Consider the following 22480-nt stretch of genomic DNA (forward strand, 5'->3'; position numbering starts at 1 on the left):
CACTACACCATTGCCTTCCCTTGGTATTGAGAGATGCTAAACCAAGACATCTTCACATGTGCATAAAGGATCTTATGAACTTTTTTCCACATGTGATCTTAATGGGTGGAAGGGTGATATTTTAAATATGCACAGTGTAAAGGGCCTGAAAGTGAGACACAGACTAAAATCATCCAAACTATCATCCTTATGAAACTGATGGATGGATTGGTGGCACAGTGCTGCCTCACAGCACCAGAGACCCGTCTGTGTGGAGTTTGCACGTTCTCCCCATGTCTGTGTGGGTTTATTCCGGTTGCTCCGGTTTCCTCCCACAGTCCAAAGATGTGTAGGTTAGGTGGATTGGTCATGCTAAATTGCCCCTTAGTGTCAGGGGGACTAGCGGGGTAAATACATGGGGTTACAGGGATAGGACCTGGGTGGGATTCTTGTCCACGCGGGCTTGAAGGGCTGAATGGCCTCCTTTTGCACACAGAGATTCTATGATTCACGCACACGCACACACACCATATACAAACACTGACAAACAGACAGATGAACACAGATACGCATGCACGCATCCCCAGATCATGATTCAAGCAACATGTGCTGCAGATTTCATTCAGCGAAGGGAAGGGAGTGCTGGAGCTGCTGGTTGTTTTGACGTTGAAAAACCTGAATGCAGATTTTAACTTTGGGATGTTTTTAAAAAAAAAAAAATTTATGTCGGACTCCTGCCAGGAGCCAGCCTGGCTGACAGGGAAAGCTGTGGCTGCCTGTGGATGAAAACAGAGTCACTGTTAAAATCAAGGTACACAGCCTCATTAAAAGATTGCAGACAGGCAGACTGCTTGCTCACCCCTCGTTCTGTCTCAGTTAAAAGTGGAAGTGGTTTGAGGAACTTAGATTGCCCCCATGCTCAATGGCTGAAGTCATTTGTTGGCCAACCTGGTGACGTACTGCCTTCCTCCACCAATTGGAAAGCCAGAAGATGTATTGCCCAATTGGATGGAGCTTGTCTGTCAGTCAAGCAGCCTTCTTTCCCCCAATTTAGAACATTTTAATATCCGGTAAAGAAAATATATCTGATTTTTTAACGTCCCACCCATTTTTGGTGGTTAAAATTCCGTACCCGACACTGCCCCTCCCCACCCAATCTATTTCAGAAGTCTTTCATTGTACAGCATTTTGGGGCTTTGGATTTTGATTTGTTCTGATTTATTATTGACACATGTATTGGGATACAGTGAAAAGTATTGTTTTGTGAGCGACCTATACAGACAAAGCATACCATTCGTGGAGAAGGAAAGGAGAGGGTGCAGAATGAAGCGTTACAGTCATAGCTAGGGTGTCGAGAAAGATGCTACATAGACACAAGTGCTTTTTCCCTTCAATATCATAATCTGTAGGCAGCTCAGACCTGTGCAATGCCCCGGAGGTCTCTGCAGCATGAATGACAAATCAACTTTCTTATTGAGCAGGGGAGGCTACAATGGCAGGTCTTTGGAAAGCCAAGCACGTTTATAATCTTTAGAGAGGAAAATTGGAAAGAATGGGAGTAGAAAAGAAACCGATATATCTTTTTATTTGTAATTTCATTTCTAAAATATTATTTATAACTATTGCAATGCACGTAGTCCAACGTTGCTAAAAAGCAATAGCTACTTTTGTTAAGCTTTTTCATTTAAAAATTAAGTTGAAAGTTAGACTGAGCCTGGAGAGGACTTATTCTCCAACCATCATGCATCAACACCCATCAGATGGAATATTGAATCATAGAATCCATGGAATCCCTACACTACAGAAGGAGGCCATTCAGCCCATCGAGTCTGCACCGACCACAATCCCATCCAAGCCCTATTCCCATAACCCCACACATTTACCCGGCTAATCCCTCTGACACTAAGGGTCAATTTAGCATGACCCATCAACCTAACCCGCACATCTTGGGACCATGAGAGGAAACTGGAGCACCCGAAGGAAACCCACGGTGACACGGGGAGAATGCGTAAACTCCACATAGACAGTGACCCGAGGCCAGAATTGAACCAGATCCCTGGCGTTGTGGGGCATCAGTGCTAACCACTGTGCCACCGTGCCGCCCCTGGATAAAATTGTGTTGACAATTGGTATGATACTACTCCAAAGAAAGGAGACACACTGACCTCTTGCAGAAGACTGTTTAACGTTAATTATGTTGAATTAATTTTAATTAACTTTAAAGACAGATGTCCTTTTTCAAAGTTTATTTATTAGTCACAAGTAGGCTTACATTAACACTGCAATAAAGTTACTGTGAAAATCCCCTTGTCGCCACATTCCTGCATTTATTCAGCTACACTGAGGAAACATTTAGCACAGCCAGTGCACCTAACCAGCACATCTTTGGACTGTGGGAGGAAACCAGAGCACCCAGAGAAAATCCATGCTGACACAGGGAGAATGTACAGACTCCACACAGACAGTGACCCAAGCCAGGAATTGAACCTGGGTCCCTTGCGCTGTGAGGCAGCAATGCTAACCACTGTGCCACCTGCATTGTTGGGCACAAGTTACATTGATAGTTTTAGCAAGCTTCCACAGTAACTTTGGCAGAATTACTGAGAGCTCCAGAGGGCTCTGCATGCAATGGGTCCTGGTCTGATACTGAAGTTTGCTGTGGACTTGTTTGGGAGTGGAGCCTCTGCCTGAAACCAAACAGGGCTACTGACATGAAAAGGGCATGGTTAATGCTGTGAGTTACCTATGATGGAAGCTCCCATATGCTTGGTCCTAAAAGGATCCTGGTGTTGAGTAAAATGGCTATTGTATGAAGTGAGAGGAGGCGTTTTGGCTTCCTGACAGGTCAGACTGGATCCCAGTTGGGAGCTGTGGGGATGTCGGTGGTGGTAAGGGGAGTGGTGAGTGTGCATGTTGGGACTATTGAAGATAAGGAAAGGTATCGCTTTTCCAGAGAAGTTTCCTTGGCACAGGGATCAATAAGGATACAGGTTCCTGTTACAGGAGGATCTGAGCCAGGCCCCCACTCTCAGCCTAGTTCCCCAGTCCTGTATTATATGGTGACATGGGAAATCCAGGCCCCACGGATATACTCCCGGTGAGCAAGTGTCCATCTGCCTCATGCAAGTAGGGTGACTTTCCACAGGCTCTGCATTCTCAGGTCAGATAAATTGTGGAAGTCATTGGTGCAGCACCATCCCAACAGAATTCTGTCCAAACGCTCATCAACACCCTGTCATAGTGTTTGAAAAAAAATTACACATGGTTATGTGTACCTCTGTGTAGATTTTTAATGTTAATATAAAGCATAAGTTTTTAACCTGGGATTATCAGCACAGTCTCACTGAGGTAGTGAGTATATCTCAACCAAAAGAAACTGTAGAAATCTAAAAATCCAGATATTGTTAATCTTCAACATTCATAGAAACATGGAAACATAGGCCGGAATTTTACCGTCCCGCCCGCCACGGGAATTGGAGCGGGTGAGGGGCGGACAACAGGAAGGTCCGTTGTCTTCGGGTGGGATTTTGCGGTTTCGGGATGAGCGAGGCCATAAAATCCCACCCATGGAAACATAGAAGCAGGAGTAGGCCATTCGGCTCTTCAAGTCTGCTTCGCCATTCATTATGATCATGGCTGATCATCAAATTCAATATCTTGATTCCCTCCGTATCCCTTGATCCCTTTAGCCCCAAGAGCTATATCTAATTTCTTCTTGAAATCACACAAAGTTTTGGCCTCAAATACTTTCTGTGGTAGTGAATTCCACACTTTCGCCACTCTCTGGGTGAAGAAATTTCTCCTCACCTCAGTCCAAAAAGCCCTTATCCTCAAACTATGACCCCTATTACTGAGGACTCCCCCATCATCGGGAACATGCTTTCTAAATCTACCCTGTCTAACCCTGTTAGAATTTTATAAGTTTCTTTGAGATCCCCCCCTCATTCTTCTAAACCTTTTGTTCAATCGATCCAGCCTAAGTAGATTTTTCTTGGTATCTGTGTGCCCATGGTAGTGCTTAACAGTTGAATTTTCCTCACTTGTCACTTAGTGCTGACATCTTGGATTCCTGGGTGAGAAATTAAGGCACAAATCAGGTGTAGTTCAGAAAACCTGATTGCCTGGATTTTGAAGGTTCTGAACGTATTTTATTTTCTACACCCTGACATAAATTTTGGTTGCTATCCCAGAGGTAAAAGAGCATCATATTCTGTCAAGCTCATTCAGAAATTTGGACCTTGGAGTTTATGCTGTCACTTATAAACCCATTCCGTTTTTCAATGTTTTCCAGAAATGTTAGCAAACAAGCATCTTCTTGGTAAATTGATATCCTGTCCCATACTGCATTTTTGCTGTTTCTTCAGCTGCTGCCTGTCCGAGAGAAAATAATCTCACCTTTCCAGTGGTGTGGAGAATTAGAGAGGAGGGCAAAGAACTCCCAACGTCCAATGTGCCATTAGCAGCCTTTCCCCTTGTTTCTGTGGCTATGACTCATTTTTCATTCCCTCACTCCATAGTATGGGGAGGTGATGGCCTAGTGGTATTATCGTTAGACTATTAATCCAGAAACTCAGCTAATGCTCTAAGGACCTGGGTTTGGATTCCGTCACGGCAGATGGTGGAATTTGAATTAAATTTTAAAAATCTGGAATTAAGAATCTACTGACTGTGAAACCATTGTCGATTGTTGGAAAAACCTATCGGGTTCACTAATGCCCTTTAGGGAAGGAAATCTGCTGTCCTTACCTGGTCTGGCCTACATCAGACTCCAGAGCCTCAGCAATGTGGTTAACTCTCAACTGCCTCAGGCAACTAGGGTTTGGCAATAAATTCTGGCCAGCCAGTGATGCCTATGTCCCATAAATGAATTTTTAAAAAAATCTCCCACTTTCTATGCCTTTTAGCTTTGACAAAGTCATCTGGACTCTTTTCTCTCCTTACAGATGCTGCCAGACCTGCTGAGATTTTCCAGCATTTTCTCTTTTGGTTTCAGATTCCAGCATCTGCAGTAATTTGCTTTTATCCAATTTTTCCTGAATTTTGATGGCCTTGTCTGAAATAACTCTATCAGCACAGGAAACTTGTCCACTTTAAACTGGTTACATGACAGAGGAAATGTAAAAGAACCCATAGCCCCCTGACACAGAAGTGAGAGTGCTACTGCTGAGCTCAACCCGTACTGCTAGGAAAAGGTTGGGACGTCTTGAAGCAGCAACCACTTCCCCCACCAGTCACCCACATGGTCCTGCTGCATTGTTCAACAAGGACTCACAATGTTACGGTTCAATGTTGGAAGTATCATAGAATCCCTACAGTGCAGAAAGAGGTCATCCAGCCCATTGAGTCTGCCCCGACTCTCTGAAAGAGCATCTCATCCAGACCCATCCCCCCAGCCCTATCCCCGTAACCCCACACGTTTACCATGGCTAATCCACATAACCTGCAGATCCCTGGACACCAAGTTAACATGGTCAATCCAGCTAATCATAGAATCATAGAAATCATAGAATCATAGAAACCCTACAGTGCAGAAAGAGGCCATCTGGCCCATCGAGTCTGCACCGACCACAATCCCACCCAAGCCCTACCCCCTTATCCCTACACATTTACCCACTAATCTCTTTAACCTACGCATCTCAGGACACTAAAGGGCAATTTTAACATGGCCAATCAACCTAACCCGCACATCTTTGGACTGTGGGAGGAAACCGGAGCACCCGGAGGAAACCCACACAGACAAGGGGAGAATGTGCAAACTCCACAAAGTCACCCAAGGCTAGAATCCAACCCGGGTCCCTGGTGCTGTGGGGCCACTGTGCTGCCCCTGTTTAACCTGCAAATATGGACTGGACAGAGATTCAACAAACATGCATAATTACTCATAGTCCACATGGGGTTGTGGGCATCTCTCTTCGCTCACTGTAATTCTGAATGTTGCTGTCAGCCCTCCCTCCAGTTTCTGATGTTGTCCACCCATCCATCCGTTCTCTGACCCGACCTGTTTTTCCGTAATGTTTCACCCTCTATCGCCTCCAGCACCAAACTCTAACCCTGCCTTTTCCAATGGCCGTATCTTCTCAATTTCCGCTTCCGCACTGCAGCTAAAAGCCCATGAGATGCCGGAGACTCCTGCGGACAAATTTATTGGTCTTTGCTTCATCCAGCTGACCCTTCACCAGAACCACATGTCACAAGCCTCTTCTCAGTGGCCTTATCAAAGGGTCCACCCATACAGTGCCATGCTCTGTGGCAGGGATTTTGTGAGTTGCTATTTGTTGTATCCCTGTCTCTCTCTATCTCAAACCAGCCTCCCATCCATTGACTCTGCCTACACTTCCCGCTGCCTCGGCAAAGCAGCCAGCATAATTAAGGATCCCATGCACTCCGAACATTCTCTTTCAACTTCTTCTGTCGGGAAAAAGATACAAAAGTTTGAGGTCACGTACCAACCGATTCAAGAGCAACTTCTTCCCTGCTGCCATCAGACTTTTGAATGGACCTATCTTGCATTAAGTTGATCTTTCTCTACACCCTAGCTATGACTGTAACACTACATTCTACACTCTCTCCTTTCGTTCTCTATGAATGGTATGCTTTGTCTGTATAGCACGCAAGAAACAATGTTTTTCACTGTATACCAATACATGTGACAATAATAAATCAAATCAAATCAAAAATCAGATGTACAATAAAGATCAAATTTGGGATATCAACAACTGCATTGCTTTTTCCAAGCCAATGTTGGATGCCCTCCATTCTTCATGAGTTGTAGAGTGGGGTGTCACTGGTCTTGTCGTGATTTCAGCGTTTCTCTCCCCACTTTTGGAGGTAACAATTAAAAAAATACATCAAATAAAAGTAGTTTGGCTTGAAGCCATGAACTGCGAAACATTCATCCGAATTGGTCATTAACATAGTGCTGTTATGGTTACCACATGCCCTCGGTTAGCAGAGTCAGGCATAGTTTGATCACATTAAACTTCAGAAATAATCTAATGCACAGTGGATCTCGTTTCTTTGGGGGCTTTGACGTTTCTGCTGAAGAGAATTGGTGCATTTCGTGAGAAAGTAGCATTTACAGCGATAGAAAGGAGCATTGTTTTCCCTCTATCGGTTACATCAAACAGATTTGAAACAATTAAAATGTGCTGTAATTGGTTAAGGTGAAAGAGCCTTCCATCAGGCCCCAGGTACTGGCTGAGGACAGTAAAGTGGATTATTTTCTTCCAATTCAGAACTAGTTCATCACTCACTGCATATTAAAATTTAGCACTTTACTCCCATGGTCCCTGGTTAGTGCAGTTCAGATTTTCATCAGTGTTAACCAGTGGTAGTGATTCAGCAATGGTAATGCCTTTGAATGTCAAGGGCAGATGGTTAGCTTATCTCTTATTGGAGATTGCCATTAGCTGGTATTGTGTGATGTGAATTTTATTTGGCACTTCTCAGTCCAAGCCTGGATATTGTTAGGTCTTACCGCATATAGACACAGACTACATCAGTATCTAAGGAGCAGTGAATAGTGCTGGACACTGTGTAATCATCAGTGAACATTCCCATTTCTGACCTATTGGAGGAAAGGTCATTGATGAAGCAACTGAAGATGGTTGGACCTTGGACACTACCAGGATGAAATCCTGAAGTGATCGCTTGGGATTGAGATGACTGACCTCCAAGAACTACAACCATCATCCTTTGTGTTAGGTATGATTACAACCAGGTTTCCTCCAATTCCCAATGACTCCAGGTTTTGCGAGGGCTCCTTGGTGTCGGATTTGCTCAAATGCTGTCTTGCTGTCAAGGGCAATCACTCTCACTTCACTTCTTGAGTTCAGCTCTTTTGTCCATGTTTGAATCAAGGCTGTAATGAGGTCAGGAGCTGAGTGGGCCCGGGAAGAACCCAAACTGGCCAACAGTGAGCTGATTATATCTGACAAAATGCTGCTTGGTAGCACAGTTGACAACACCTTCCATCACTTTGCTGATGAGCAAGGGCAGACTGATGGGACGGTAATTGGCTGAGTTGGATTTGTCCTACTTGTGTACAGCATGTATATGGGCAATTTTCCACCTTTGGATGCCAGTGTTGTAGCGGTATTGGAATGGCTTAGCTAGGATGCACAGTAAGTTCTGGAGCACAAGTCTTCAGTCCAATTGTTAGACTGTTGTCGGGGCCCATTCTCCTTGCAGTATCCTGTATCTTCAGCCATTTCTTGACATCACGTAGAGTGTTAAAGTTAAAGTTAATTTATTGCTCACAAGTAATGCTTGCATTAACACTGCAATTAAGTTACCGTGAAATTCCCCTAGTTGCCACAGTCTGGCACCTGTCCGGGTCAATGCCCCTAACCAGCACGTCTTTCAGAATGTGGGAGGAAACGGGAGTGCCCGCAGGAAACCCACACAGACGCGGGGAGAACGTGCAAACTCCACACAGACAGTGACCCAAGCCGGGAATCGAACCCGGGCCCCTGGCGCTGTGAAGCAGCGGTGCTAACCACTGTGCTACCGTGCCGCCCTAATGTGGCATCCAGTGTGGCATCTGTGATTCTGGGACGTCAGAAGGAGGTGGAGATAGTTATCCACTCGGCAATTCTGACTGAAGATGAGTGCAAATGTTTCAGCCATATTTTTTGAGTGGATGTACTGGGTTGTCCCATCATTGAGGATGGGGATATTTTCGGACTCTATAGTTCATTGTGTATTTGCCCACCACCATTTACGGCTGGACATGGCAGAACTGTCAAACTTAAATCTGATTTATTGGTTGTGGGATCGCTAGCTCTGTCTATTGTTTGCTCTTTATGCTGTATGGCGCGCAAGTGGTGCTGTGTCATAGCTTCACCAGGTCTGGGGATGCCTCATGCTGTTCCTAGCATGCCCTCTTGCACTCCTCATTAAAATGGTGTTGATATTCTGGCTTGATGGTAATGGTAGAGTGGGAGATATGCCAGATTATGACACATAGAAATCTTACAGAAGGAGGCCATTCGGCCCATTGAGTCTGCACCAAAAACAATCCCAACTAGGCCCTATCCCTGTAACCCCACACATTTATCCCGCTAATCTCTCTAACCTACGCATCCTTTGACACTAAGGAGCAATTTAGCATGACTAATGCACTCAACCTGCACATCTTTGGAGTGTGGGAGGAAACCGGAGCACCCGGGGGAAACCCACGGGGAGAATGTGCAAACTCCACACAAACAGTGACCCGAGCTGGGAATCGATCCCGGGTCCCTGGAGCTGTGAGGCAGAAGTGCTAACCACTGTGCTACCGTGCCGTCCCGAGGTTGCAGATTGTGGTTATGTACAATTCTGCCATCACTGATGGCCCACGGTGCCTCATGGATGCCCAGGCTTGAGTTGTTATACCTGTTTAAAAATTCCAGTTGGCACAGTGGTAGTGCCACACAACACGATGGAGGTACCCTCAATGCAAAGTTGGGACTTTGGATGGAATTTTCCAGCTGCGCTCGCCCCAAGACTGGAAATTCCTGCCCGAGGTCAACAGATCTTTGCATGGTCCGCCGAGTTTTCTGTCGCACTTGCTACGGTTCCTGTGGTGGGCGGGATAGGAAAATTCCACCCAATGTCTCCACAGGGACTGTGCGGTGGTCACTCTGTACCGACACGGTCATGGAAAGATGCCGCTGCGACCGTTAGATTGTTCAGGAGAGGGTCGGTGTAGATTTTTCCTGCTTGTTGGTGCCCTCATACCCTGCTGCAGATCCAGTCTGGCAGCTTTGAACTTTAGGGCTTGAACTAAAGTCACTCATGGTAGTATTGAGCCACGTTTGGTTATATGTTTTTGATTTGATTTGATTTATTATTGTCACATGTATTAGTATTCAATGAAAAGTATTGTTTCTTGCCCGCTATACAATACATACCCTTCATAGAGAAGGTAATGAGAGAGTGCAGAATGTAGTGTTACAGTCATAGCTAGGGTGTAGAGAAAGATTAATTTAGTGGAAGGTAGGTCCATTCAAAAGTCTGACAGCAGCAGGGAAGAAGCTGTTCTCGAGTCGGTCGGTACGTGACCTCAGAGTTTTGTATCTTTTTCCCAACGGAAGAAGGTGGAAGAGAGAATGTCCGGGGTGCGTGGGGTCCTTAATTATGCTGGCTGCTTTGCTGAGGCAGCGGGAAGTGTAGACAGAGTCAATGGATGGGAGGCTGGTTTGAGTGATGGACTGGGCTACATTCACGAACTTTTGTCATTCCTTGCAGTCTTGGGCAGAGCAGGAGCCATACCAAGCTGTGATACAATCAGAAAGAATGCTTTCTATGGTGCATCTGTAAAAGTTGGTGAGAGTCATAGCTGACATGCCAAATTTCCTTAATCTTATGAGAAAGTAGAGGCATTGGTGGGCTTTCTTAACTATAGTGTCGGCATGGGGGGACCAGGACAGGCTGCTGGTGATCTGGACACCTAAAAATCTGAGGCTCTTGACCCTTTCTACTTCGTCCTTAGGGTCCTGGACCAGAAACCCAAATTACATTTGGAAGCCAGACTAGATCCCAACAATTTTTCTATTTTGGCATAAATGTGAGTTAAGGACGCTTCACTCCAGGAGCAATTCCCACTGACAAATTGTGGATCTTTTATAGTAAAACAAACTTTATTTAATAACACAGTTTAAATATAACTCTAACAAATGAAGCAGCTTACCTATTGAACGATATTTAAAAATGAAAGGAAACAACTTTGATTTCTAATTTATCACTGTTTCAGTTCCAAATAAGCAACTTCCCTCTTACAGACGTAAAATGCCACTTTAAATACAGTTAACGCCATAAATACACTTGCTATAATGGCCGGAATTTTACCGCCCTGCTCTCCATGGGAATCAGAGCAGGCCATGCTAAAGTTGCACCTTGGACAATGGAAAGGTCCATTAACCTCGGGTGGGATTTAAGGTTTTGGGATGAACGAGGCTATAAAATCCCACCCAATGAGTGTGAACAGTCTTGAAGCTTTCAGAGAGAAAGAATGAGTTTCAGTACTGCTTGTAGAACTCTGTCTTCAAACAAATCCTAGCCGGAACTGAAAAACTCTTTCACAGGACCTAGCTCATCCATTAACCACATCATCACATGTCCCCGCACACCTAAACCCACCTTCCATTCCTTTAATCAAAACCTAAGAGGAAATATCCATCTATAAACAAAAATCCATTAGCTCTATCCTAAGTAAACATTACATGACTAAAATGAGTAATTATCCTGCTGTCCTAGCATCTGAGCTAAATGATTTCCAAACACACTGACTGCCTATAGAATAGAACTGAATCTGTTGACAGTCCCCTTAAACATAAAAAACAATATATACATCTACAGCAACTGCCTATTATCATCACATGATGGGCTTTGAAGTTCCCCCACTCAGAGGCCATTCTGTGCCCTTTTTTCCACCTTCAGTGCTTCCTCATGTTCCGCATGGAGGAGCACTGATTCAGCAGCTGAAGGGTGAGGGGGATGAGGGGGTACAGATGGGAGGTGATAAGCAGCAGGAGGTTTCCTTGTCTTTGTGTGACCTAATGTCATGAGGCTCCATGGATGTTGAGGACTCCCAGAGCAACTTCCTCCCAATTGAATACCACTGTCTGGTGGGCTGATCCTGTTGGTGGGACAGGACATACTCATGAAGTGTGATAGTGTGTCCAGGACATTGGAAGGTTTGAAATGTTTCAAAACATTTATGATATGCAAAACGTTTGCATGTCGTGCATCTTTATGCCTCCAATTTTATTTTTTATTTTAATTGAAACCCTCACCAGCTCGATCACTGGCGAGCCCCGCGACCCTGCAATGCTGCCTCTCCAACCCCGGCACCCCCCGGTCAGCCTCGATCTCCTCTCCCTCACCCCCTGGCATCTCCGATCCCCTGATTCCCCCTCCCCTGCCACATTACCGCCCGCCGTCCTGCAGTCCTGAGCCCCTCCCCGCCCCCTTGCCCCCTGCAGCTCGACCCCCAGCAGGCCAGTGTCAGGGGGTCCATGCTGGAACTGCCAGGCTGCCAATGCCCCTCCCTCAATGGCCCCCTTCACTCCAGCGGGGTCGGGCCGCCAGCTCCCCACAAGTGGGGATCTATTGTAAACCCCGCTGGAGTGAAACACTCCTAGTGTGGAGGTGGGGCTGGGGGGAAGAGGTTAGCGGGCTCGGAGTCTTTGGTCTCAGGCCCTCCAATTAGCTGTAAAATATATTAAAATGGCCATTTGAATAAAGTACGCAGCTCCGTGCCAATTTCTGGGGTGGAGCTGATGGCGCTGGAAATCTGGTGCCCGGAGACTAGTGGAGGTCATGGCGCCCAGCGGGGAACCCGCTGCACAGCCTCCCCCTGTGAAGTCTGTTGGTCATATTGGGGGATAATTAACACACTGTAATTCAATCAAGTTGATGGCACAGTGGTTAGCACTGCTGCTTCACAGCTCCAGAGACCCAGGTTCAATTCCAGCCTCAGGTCACTGTCTGTGTGGAGTTTGCACGTTCTCCCCATGTCTGCATGGGTTTCCTCCCACACTCCAAAGATGTGAAGGTTAGGTTGACAGGCCATGCTAAAGTTGCACCTTAGTGCAGGATGACTAGAAGGGTGGGATTATGGGGATAAAGCCAAATGGCCTCCTTCTGCACTGTAGGAATTCTATGATTCTATTCTAAATTCGTTTGTCAGGACATGGGCGTCACTGGAAAGGTTAGCAATTTTTATATATCCCTCATTGTTCTTAATGAATGGCTTCCTTGGACCCGTCAGAGCGCAGTAAAGAGTGGGTTGGGGGGGTGGGTTGGTGGTGGTGGTGTTACTTAGTTCAGTTGGCTGGACGGCTGGTTTGTGATGCTAAGCAATGCCAACAGCGTGGTTCAATTCCCGTGCCAGCTGAGGTTATTCATGAGGGTCCCACCTTGCCCCTCACCTGAGCTGTGGTGACCCTCAGGTTAAATCACCAACAGTCATCTGGGACTATGGCAACTTTATCTTTACCTAAAGAGTCATCCATGTTGGTTTGGGGTCACCTACATGGTTGTATGACCACACAAAGGTCAGACTGCATGATGATGACAAGGTTCCTTCCTAAAGGATATAAGTGAGTGTTTTTTTTTACTTCAATCAAACCGCTTTGTGGTACCAGACTCTTAGTTCCAAATTTTCTTATTGAAACTGAAAACTTTCAAGCGACCATGGTAGGATTTGAACTCGTGTTCCACTCGATTATCAATCTCTTGACTTCTAGCCCAGTAACGTTACCATGATCATTGTCTCCTTTGAGATCTACTGAAACAAAATGACAATAGACAACTGCATCTCTTATAATTACATAACTGAGTTGGTGATTATAGCTGCTGTAATTGGAGTGTTTGTCCATCCGAATGCAATTCTCACAGCCAGTGAGGTTTGATTGTCTGTAATCAAACTGTTAAACTGAATGAAGTGGCACCTACGTTGCAAAGTGTGGCAACACATTTCTTGGAGCAATGAGTTTGTATTGACCCTTTTCCATTCCCGAGATGCAATGTAGGTTGCTTTAATCTCGCATAAAATAACTGGGGGCAGCACGGTGGCACAGTGGTTAACACTGCTGCCTCACAGTGCCAGGGACCCGGGTTCAATTCCCGGCTTGGATCACTGTCTGTGTGGAGTCTGCACATTCTCCCCGTGTCTGTGTGGATTTCCTCCGGGTGCTCCAGTTTCCTCCCACATTCCGAAAGACGTGCTGGTTAGGTGGATTGGGCCATGCACAATTCTCCCTCAGTGTGCCCGAACAGGTGCCTGAGTGTCGCGACTAGGGGATTTTCACAGTAACTTCATTGCGGTGTTAATGTAAGCCTACTTGTGACACTAATAAATAAACTTAACTTAAACTTTCATATGACAGACCTTAAGCCTGTGTGACCTATTTTTAACCTCGCAAATGGTGGTTCCAGTCATAAGCTATACAAATTATAAATAACGTAAGTTAAAAATTCAACACAGACAATTATTTTTTTATCTCAGTATAATTATTGATTATTTTAATCTATCCTGAGTATGCAAGCTGGAAAGTGATCAGGAGCAGGATTTTCCTCATTGACCATAAAGCATTTGGAAAACTGAATTCCAGGATTAGGGTTGAAGATGTAATTGGTGACATTAGTTTATCACAACATTCAAATGCATTAATGCTTTAATTAAAATGTTCTGCTGGGGAGTTTCATACCGACCTATTGATACGGTTAAAATTTGCTCCAATTTTCTGTGTAAACCACTAACCTGTCACTCACTAACCGGGCATTTCAGATGATGAGCTAATAGTTTCTAATCATGTTTGAAATAACTCCTCAGAGGCCGGTGCCCCTTCGCCAGATTCCCTTTACTTACAAACTCAAATCCACCCCTAAGAGTGCTCGAGGTAGAAAGTCAGAATCCGGATTGTCGGTAGCCTTGACACTCCTCAATATATATAGAGGTGAGACTCTGTGATTAGACAGGCAAGCATTGCCTCAATCAGGGAGCTCATATTCCAAGAGGCCAACCTCATTGAGTCATTACAGTGATTTTTTTAATGCATAAAAGCATAAAACTGAAAAGATGCTTGGCTAATGCTATGACAGCGATGTATTCAGATGGTTGATATCAGTTATTTTGTAACTTTTCTAACATAAAGCAGGTAACGCTGGTGCTAAGATCTGATGACTTTTCAAACTAAAATACTCATGCAAACCAACTTTCCAAAATATTTTGTATACTTACGCGGAAACGTATGATGAAGGTAAGCCAAACAAATGTTTCACTGATTCCTGTGTTGCTTGCAGCAAGCTGCAGTATGCATTATATAGCATTTGTAGCTTAGAGCCATAAAGGTTTACAGCATGGAAACAGGCTCTTCGGCCCAACTTCTCCATGCCGTCCTTTTTTTTAAACGCTGAAGCTAACCCCAATTGCCCGCATTTGGCCCATATCCCTCTATACCCATCTTACCCATGTAACTGTCTAAATGCTTTTTAAAAAACAAAATTCCACCTGCCTCTACTACTACCTCTGGCAGCATGTTCCAGACACTCACCACCCTCTATGTGAAAAAAATGCCCCTCTGGCCACTTTTGTATCTCTTCAAACAGCAGAACTTCAGAGAAAGAGACCTATTTTCTGGCAGGTCGCAGACTCCAATCTCCAGAGAGAGAGAGAGAGAGAGCTACTGCTCTGTAAAGATTCAAAACAACCACTGGCTGCTTGTTTCTTTCTGAAAGCCTAGCTAGCTCCGCCCAGTCACATGATTTTCCTGTCAATCAATCTAATCAAACCCTACTCTGAAAACCCCAGGGGAAAGCACTAAAATAACAAAACTGCATTAGCCCAGATTAAAACAGACACTCCAAAAATTAGGATGAATTATGCTTCTGCAGACTCAGCATGTGGGTTACCAGTTGTAGAAAAAGTGGCACCAGGTAACTAGAACTGACTTCGAAACAAAAATCATAAGAAACATGACAGAAATACATTCCTTAAAGGCACAGTATCGTCACAAATGACCACACCCACGCTGCCCACCATTTCCATTTATGATGCTCGATTAACAATCACATTTCTAATTAGATTTTTTTTATTACCAGGATATTCCTCTAGTATCTAAATAATATTGGTTTATATATCAAACAAGTTCATGGAAAAAGGAACAGAGTAGTAATGCAGCATGGTGGAGTTTTAATACTGGGCAGGATCTCAACGTGCCCAACACTCAACCGCTTGGACAGAGTTAAAATTGGGGCCATAGTGTCACAAAATCCTGACATGTTGGCTTCTAGAAGAAACTAGTCCATCTCTGTGAAGGGAGAAAGGATCAATATAAGAACCACCTCAGACTGCTTTTGCAATGACTTCGAGAGACTTGCTCCAGAGTGGAACTCACACTCCTACTTAAACCCTGTGCTAGGTCACCCATTTGCCCTCTTGGTATGGGCATGGCTATTGTTTGAGATGCCTTCACTTTTCTTAGGTAATATCTGTAAAAGGAAAATGTTGACACCGGGAAGCCTCGCAGTGCTGCCCCTCCAGCCTGCTCCCCTCCCCCCATGGCTCAGTCGCCTCCACAACAATTCCCGGGCCAGCCCTGATCCCCCCCTACCCCGGAGCACCCCGATGTACAGCTCACCGTCCCCCCCCCCCACCAGCAGTGGCGATCCCCCCATCCCCTCACCTCGGCAGACCCCCCCCGGGGTCAGACCTCCCCGGGAGGCAGACCCCCCCCCAGCCCACCCCAATCACTGCCCACCCTCCATCCCAGACCTATCCTGTCTGCAGAGTGGCAGCGGGACCTCCCAATGCCACCAATCACCCCGAGGCCTCACTCACAAAATGCCCCACCCCCTTGGCACTGTCCGATGCTGAGTGGGCAGTGCCAAGGTGCCCCCTGGGCATGAGAACTTTGCCCCTTGGGCAGTGCCGGGGCGCAGGCTGGCACTGCCCAGGTTCCCATGCCCAAGGGGCACTACCCCCCACCGCCCGACCCCCTGGGGGCCTCGATTGCCCCCCCCCCCTTAATTCCGGCGGAATCTCCCGCTTGTTCCCCGCCTGTGGGAAGCTACTCTAAACCCTGCCGGAGTGAAATACTCCTGGTAGGGTAGGAGATTCAATCGGGACCGGTAAGCTTCCGATAATTAGATTTAAACGATATTTGAAACATATTAAAAAAAGATTCGAATGACTTACCTGCCTTCCCGCTGGTTTCCAGCGTGGTCTGGTGGTGACTGTTCTCCGGCTCTGGGAGATCCGCATGCATTCCCGGCGCATGCGCAAATCCTGGAACATGGCCGGAGACTCGCATCTCCCACCGCGACCTGCCAGAAAAGATGCGGATCGCGATGGGAGAATCGCAGCCGTAGTCACTTAACTCCTTTCAATTCAGAAATAAGACCCTTGGCTAAAAGAAAAACTCCAAAATCTCTGTGCTTTACTTGTCAATTGTTTTTTCACATCTACGACGTGCAATGTAGGTCAAATGATCATCCTCACCCCCTCCCCCGCCTCCACCACGACCCTCTGCCACCCCAACCGGGCCCCAATCCTTCTGCCACTCAACCAGGATGTAATTCCAATGAAGGGGTCATTTACAAAGAGGACACAGACCCCCAGCCAGGGAGTTGTGTCAAGAGTTGTGTTAAGTTCTGTGTTGGCACACATTGTTACATGCTGGAAGATTAGCATTGACAGATTTAAGCACTTTGTGCATGTCCTGTGTATGTTCACTGTGGCAAAATCAAGAAATCTAAATGATACCAGGGACCGACATAGATCTGGCTTTTCTTTCGTTTGTGGTTTAAGCCATCCAATCGGTAATGTTTGCCACTCAGAATTGAATTGGTGTCCACATCGCAACATTTTGCTGTGGAGAATGTTTCCACATGCGACCAATATATAATCCTTTTTCCTGTTTAGTATTCTGCAGAATAAACCTATGAAGTAGTGTTGTGATCAATGACATGTTATTTAGCCAACTGTTTCTTCATTGCATTCAAATCAACACTTACAACGTTGTTCCATTTTGCCTAATTTAGAAATCAAGCAATATGTAATTCAGATGGAAGTGAGCACAAAACCAATTCAAAGTGTCCCATCTAATTATGAGTTTGATTACTATTCCAGCATTAATGCTAACTCTAATTGAGCATGAGTGCTGTGCTAGCTTATTTCCTAGCTGCATGCAAGGTGAAACCATCAGAAGAGTTCATTAGCTATGTGTGTAACTAAGAGGTTGGGCAGTGTGGTGGACTTCAGTTGTGCCTTTGTCCTACATGGACCACCGTTGTGTGTTTGTTATGCCTGGACACATCCCCTGCCGGTTCGGTTCCTCCCCTCGTCACCTAGTATAAAGGTGGCTGTCTCCTCCCCCTTGTTCAGTCCAGGTTGGTTATCTGTTGGGATGTGCTCCTGATTCTGTTATGAATAAAAGCCTACAGTTGTATTGGCACACAAGTAGTCTTTTGCCTAATTGATAGCGCATCAATTTTATTCATAACATTTGACCAACATGGAGCAGCTTCTAAAACCCGACAAGTTAACATTAGACCCTCAAGAGGTCGGAGTCTCTGATAAATTTGACCATTGGCTGGACTGCTTCGAAGCATTCATCGACGCTGCTGTGGCCGTCAACTCCGACGACGCTAAGCTCCATGGGCTCCGCGTCCGGGTAAGCGAAGCAGTCTACGGTATCTTCCGGGACGCTACTACATACGCGGACGCTATAGAACTCTTAAAAGGGCAGTTTCGAAAGAGCCCTAACGTGGTCTACGCCAGACATCTCCTAACTACCCGCAAGCAGCAGCCAGGAGAATCGTGCGCCCAATTTCTGCGCACACTGCGGGTCCTAGCTTGAGCTTGCGACTGTAAGGCTGTTTCAGCAGCTCAGAACACGGAGGACCTAATCCGGGACGCCTACGTTGCGGGCGTTGAGTCTACTTACATTCGGCAGCGTCTGCTTGAACAGGATGGCCTGGATCTCCGGAAAACGGCCACGATGGCTGAAACGCTAGAAGCGGCCTCTCGCAACCTTGGGGCCTACCCCGCATCCCGTTCCATCGACGGTTCCACCGCGACGGCTGTTCCAGCGGGGCCCAAATGTTACTTTTGTGGCCTATCTAAGCACCCTCGGTGTCGCTGCCCGGCGAAGGATGCGATCTGCTCCGGATGCGGTAAGCTAGGCCACTTCGTTAAAGTCTGCCGGGCGAAGCCGATCCCGAAGCCTCGTGGCGCTACGTGTGTTCCGCGGGCGCAGCCATCTTTAATGCAGGCGGCGGCTGTGCGCGAATCGCCATCTTTAATGTGGTCACTGGAAGTGCGGGAGTCGCCATCTTTGGTGCGGTCACCGGATGCGTGGGAATCGCCATCTTTGATGCTGTCATCAAGACGCGCCAAGCAGGAAGCTTTATCCTTGACGTCATCAGACGCGGACGAAGATGGATTCTTCCTGGATTCGACGGTGGCATCGATTTGCCTGGACCAGTCGCAGCCTCACCAACTCTCCAAGTCAATAATGGAGATCAAGGTAAATGACCATGCAGAAAACTGCCTGTTCGACTGCGGGAGCAGAGAAAGTTTTATACACCCTCACACAGTGCGTCAATATGCCCTTCCCGTGTGGCCCTGGAGCCAGACTATCTCCATGGCTTCGAATTCCCACTCAGTGGAGGTCCTCGGGTGCTGCTTGGTGACGCTGACGGTACAGGGCACAGTCTACGAGCGTTTTCGGCTCCTCGTGCTGCCGCGACTCTGCGCAGCTGTACTGCTGGGGTTAGATTTCCTCAGCCATCATAGGAGCGTCACCTTGCAGTACGATGGCCCTTATCCCCCGCTCTCCGTCTGCAAGGCGCCGTCACGGCAGCGCCCCTCGCGCACCACCTGCAGTCTCTCGACCCTCAAGATCACCCCCCCCCCCTTTATTCGATAATCTGACCCCGGATTGCAGGCCTATGGCCATCAAAAGTAGGCGCTATAGTGCGAAAGACCGGGCGTTCATTCGGTCCGAAGTACAACGTTTGCTCAAGGAAGGGATTATCCAGGCCAGCACCAGCCCCTGGAGGGCGCAGGTGGTCGTAGTTAAATCAGGGGAGAAACACCACATGGTGATTGACTACAGCCAGACCATAAACAGGTATACACAACTAGATGCGGACCCTCTTCCCCGCATCGCGGACATAGTCAACCGCATTGCGCACTATAGGGTTTTCTCTATGATTAATTTAAAATCGGCTTACCACCAGCTCCCTATCCGCTCGGAGGATCGCCCATATACTGCCTTTGAGGCGGACGGTCGCCTCTACCAGTTCCTCTGAGTCCCCTTTGGTGTCACTAATGGGGTCTCAGTCTTCCAGCGGGCCATGGATCAAATGGTGGACCAGCACGGGCTACGGGCCACTTTCCCGTATCTGGATAACGTCACCATCTGCGGCCATGACCTGCAGGACCATGATGCCAACCTACAAAAATTCCTCCGTACGGCCACTCTCCTGAACCTGACATATAATGAGGCGAAGTGTGTCTTTCGGACATGCCGCCTCGCCATTCTTGGGTACGTGATAGAAAATGGTGTCCTTGGCCCCGACCCAGCCCGTATGCGTCCCCTTATGCAGCTTCCCATCCCTACTACTCTCAAAGCACTGAGGAGATGCCTGGGCTTCTTCTCCTACTATGCCCAGTGGGTTCCCCGTTACGTGGATAAAGCCCGTCCGCTCCTAAATTCGACCTCTTTTCCCCTGGCGGAGGAGGCCCGTCGGGCCTTTGACAACATCAAAGCGGACATCGCAAAGGCCGCGATGCATGCTGTGGATGAATCCATCCCATTCCAAGTGGAAAGTGATGCATCTGACTTTGCCCTAGCCGCCACCCTTAACCAAAGGGGCCATCTGGTGGCCTTCTTTTCCCGGACCCTACAAGGCCCTGAGATTCGACACTCCTCGGTTGAGAAGGAGGCCCAGGCCATCGTGGAAGCCGTCCGGCACTGGCGCCATTATCTTGCGGGCCAACGGTTCACTTTAATTACGGACCAAGCGGTCTGTTGCCTTCCTGTTTAACACCAGGCAGAAGGGCAAGATTAAGAATGACAAGATCTTGCGGTGGAGGATTGAGCTCTCCACCTGCAGATATGACATCATGTACCGGCCTGGGAAGCTCAATGAGCCCCCAGATGCCCTGTCCCGTGGAACATGTGCCAGTGTCCAACTAGACCAGCTACAGTCCCTCCATAACGATCTCTGTCACCCGGGTGTCACTAGATTTTTCCACTTTGTCAAAGCCCGTAACCTGCCCTACTCCCTCGAGGAAGTCCGGACGATTACCAGGCAATGCAGGATCCGCGCAGAGTGCAAACCGCAGTTCTACCGGCCAGGTGGGGCGCACCTTGTAAAGGCCACTCGCGCGTTTGAGCGCCTTAGCATTGATTTTAAAGGCCCCCTCCCCTCCTCTAACCGCAATGTTTATTTCCTGAATGTCATTGTTGAATACTCACGTTTCCCCTTTGCCTTCCCCTGCCCGGACATGACCACGGCTATGGTGATTCGGACCCTGAACACGCTCTTCACCCTGTTCGGCTTTCCATCCTATATTCATAGCGACCGTGGGTCCTCATTCATGAGTGACAGGCTGCGGCAGTACCTGCTCGCCAAAGGCATTGCCTCCAGCCGCACCACTAGCTATAACCCCAGGGGTAATGGTCAAGTAGAGCGGGAGAACGCAACCATCTGGAAGGCTGTTCTATTAGCGCTACAGTCTAGGGGCCTTCCAGTCAGCCGTTGGCAAGACGTCCTCCCAGACGCATTACATTCAATTAGGTCACTCTTGTGCACAGCGACCAATACGACCTCTCTCGAGCGGATGTTCTCTTTTCCCAGAAAGTCCTCCTCGGGTACTTCGCTCCCAGATTGGTTGAGTGTCCCCGGGGCCCGTTCTGCTTCGGAAGCATGTCCGGACCCATAAGGCAGATCCCTTGGTTGAGGAGGTCCAATTGCTCCACGCTAATCCTCAATACACTTATGTAGCGTACCCTGATGGGCGGGAGGACACGGTCTCTGTCCGTGACTTGGCACCCGTGGGTGCCCCTGAGGCCACCACGTCCTTCCGCCCCACTGTCCCTGGTGTTGTCCACTCAGAGACCACTACGCCCCTTCCCCCTTCAGTCCCAGTCTCCCATGTTGTGCGCCCAGAGCCCATTGCGGCCCCCCAGCTCCAGTTCCCACTGTTCTCCATACGCCACCAGGGCCACAGCTCACTCCTCTCACCCCTATGTACAGCTCGCTTGAGTCGCCGGAGCCGTCACCACGCAGTACCCGATGACTGGACGGGATGACGGATCGGTCCGCCTCACACCATCTGGCGCCTTCTCTCGACGCTCACTGTACGGAGCCTGGGCCGACATCGCTCCCTGCTCGGACGACCCTGCGACCTGCACTACGACGATCACAACGGCGGATCAAGCCACCGGTTTGTCTGGACTTGTGATATTGTTTCCGCTTCACCCCCGTGTTGTTTATTTTTTTAAAGGAGAGGTGAATGTGGTGGACTTCAGTTGTGCCTTTGTCCTACATGGACCACCGTTGTGTGTTTGTTGTGCCTGGGCACATCCCCCTGCCGGTTCGGTTCCTCCCCTCATCACCTAGTATAAAGGTGGCTGTCTCCTCCCCCTTGTTCAGTCCAGGTTGGTTATCTGTTGGGATGTGCTCCTGATTCTGTTGTGAATAAAAGCCTACACTTGTATTGGCACACAAGTAGTCTTTTGCCTAATTGATAGCGCATCAGGCAGCAATTAACTTCTAGCAACTGCTGTGAACTTTTCAAACGAGCCTTCCACCTGAAAGGTGTACATCTCAGCAAATCAGGACTTGAATTGAATTATTATTGTCACATGTATTGGGATACAGTGAGAAGTATTGTTTCTTGCGCGCTACACAGACAAAGCATATTGTTCATAGAGTACGTAGGGGAGAAGGAAAGGAGAGGGTGCAGAATATAGTATTCCAGTCATAGCTAGGGAGAAAG

General features: G+C 47.5%; 1 protein-coding gene across 1 annotated transcript in view; it reads left to right on the plus strand.

Moving 5' to 3' along the window:
* The window catches only part of ryr2a (ryanodine receptor 2a (cardiac)), a 455564-nt gene that overhangs the window by 24656 nt on the left and 408428 nt on the right, over nucleotides 1-22480 (plus strand). The window contains 1 exon segment of the mRNA XM_078230647.1: nucleotides 9450-9485. Within this exon segment, the coding sequence (XP_078086773.1) occupies nucleotides 9450-9485 (36 nt within the window).

The sequence above is a fragment of the Mustelus asterias genome, chromosome 15 (assembly GCF_964213995.1).
Source record: "Mustelus asterias chromosome 15, sMusAst1.hap1.1, whole genome shotgun sequence".
Lineage (NCBI taxonomy): Eukaryota > Metazoa > Chordata > Chondrichthyes > Carcharhiniformes > Triakidae > Mustelus > Mustelus asterias.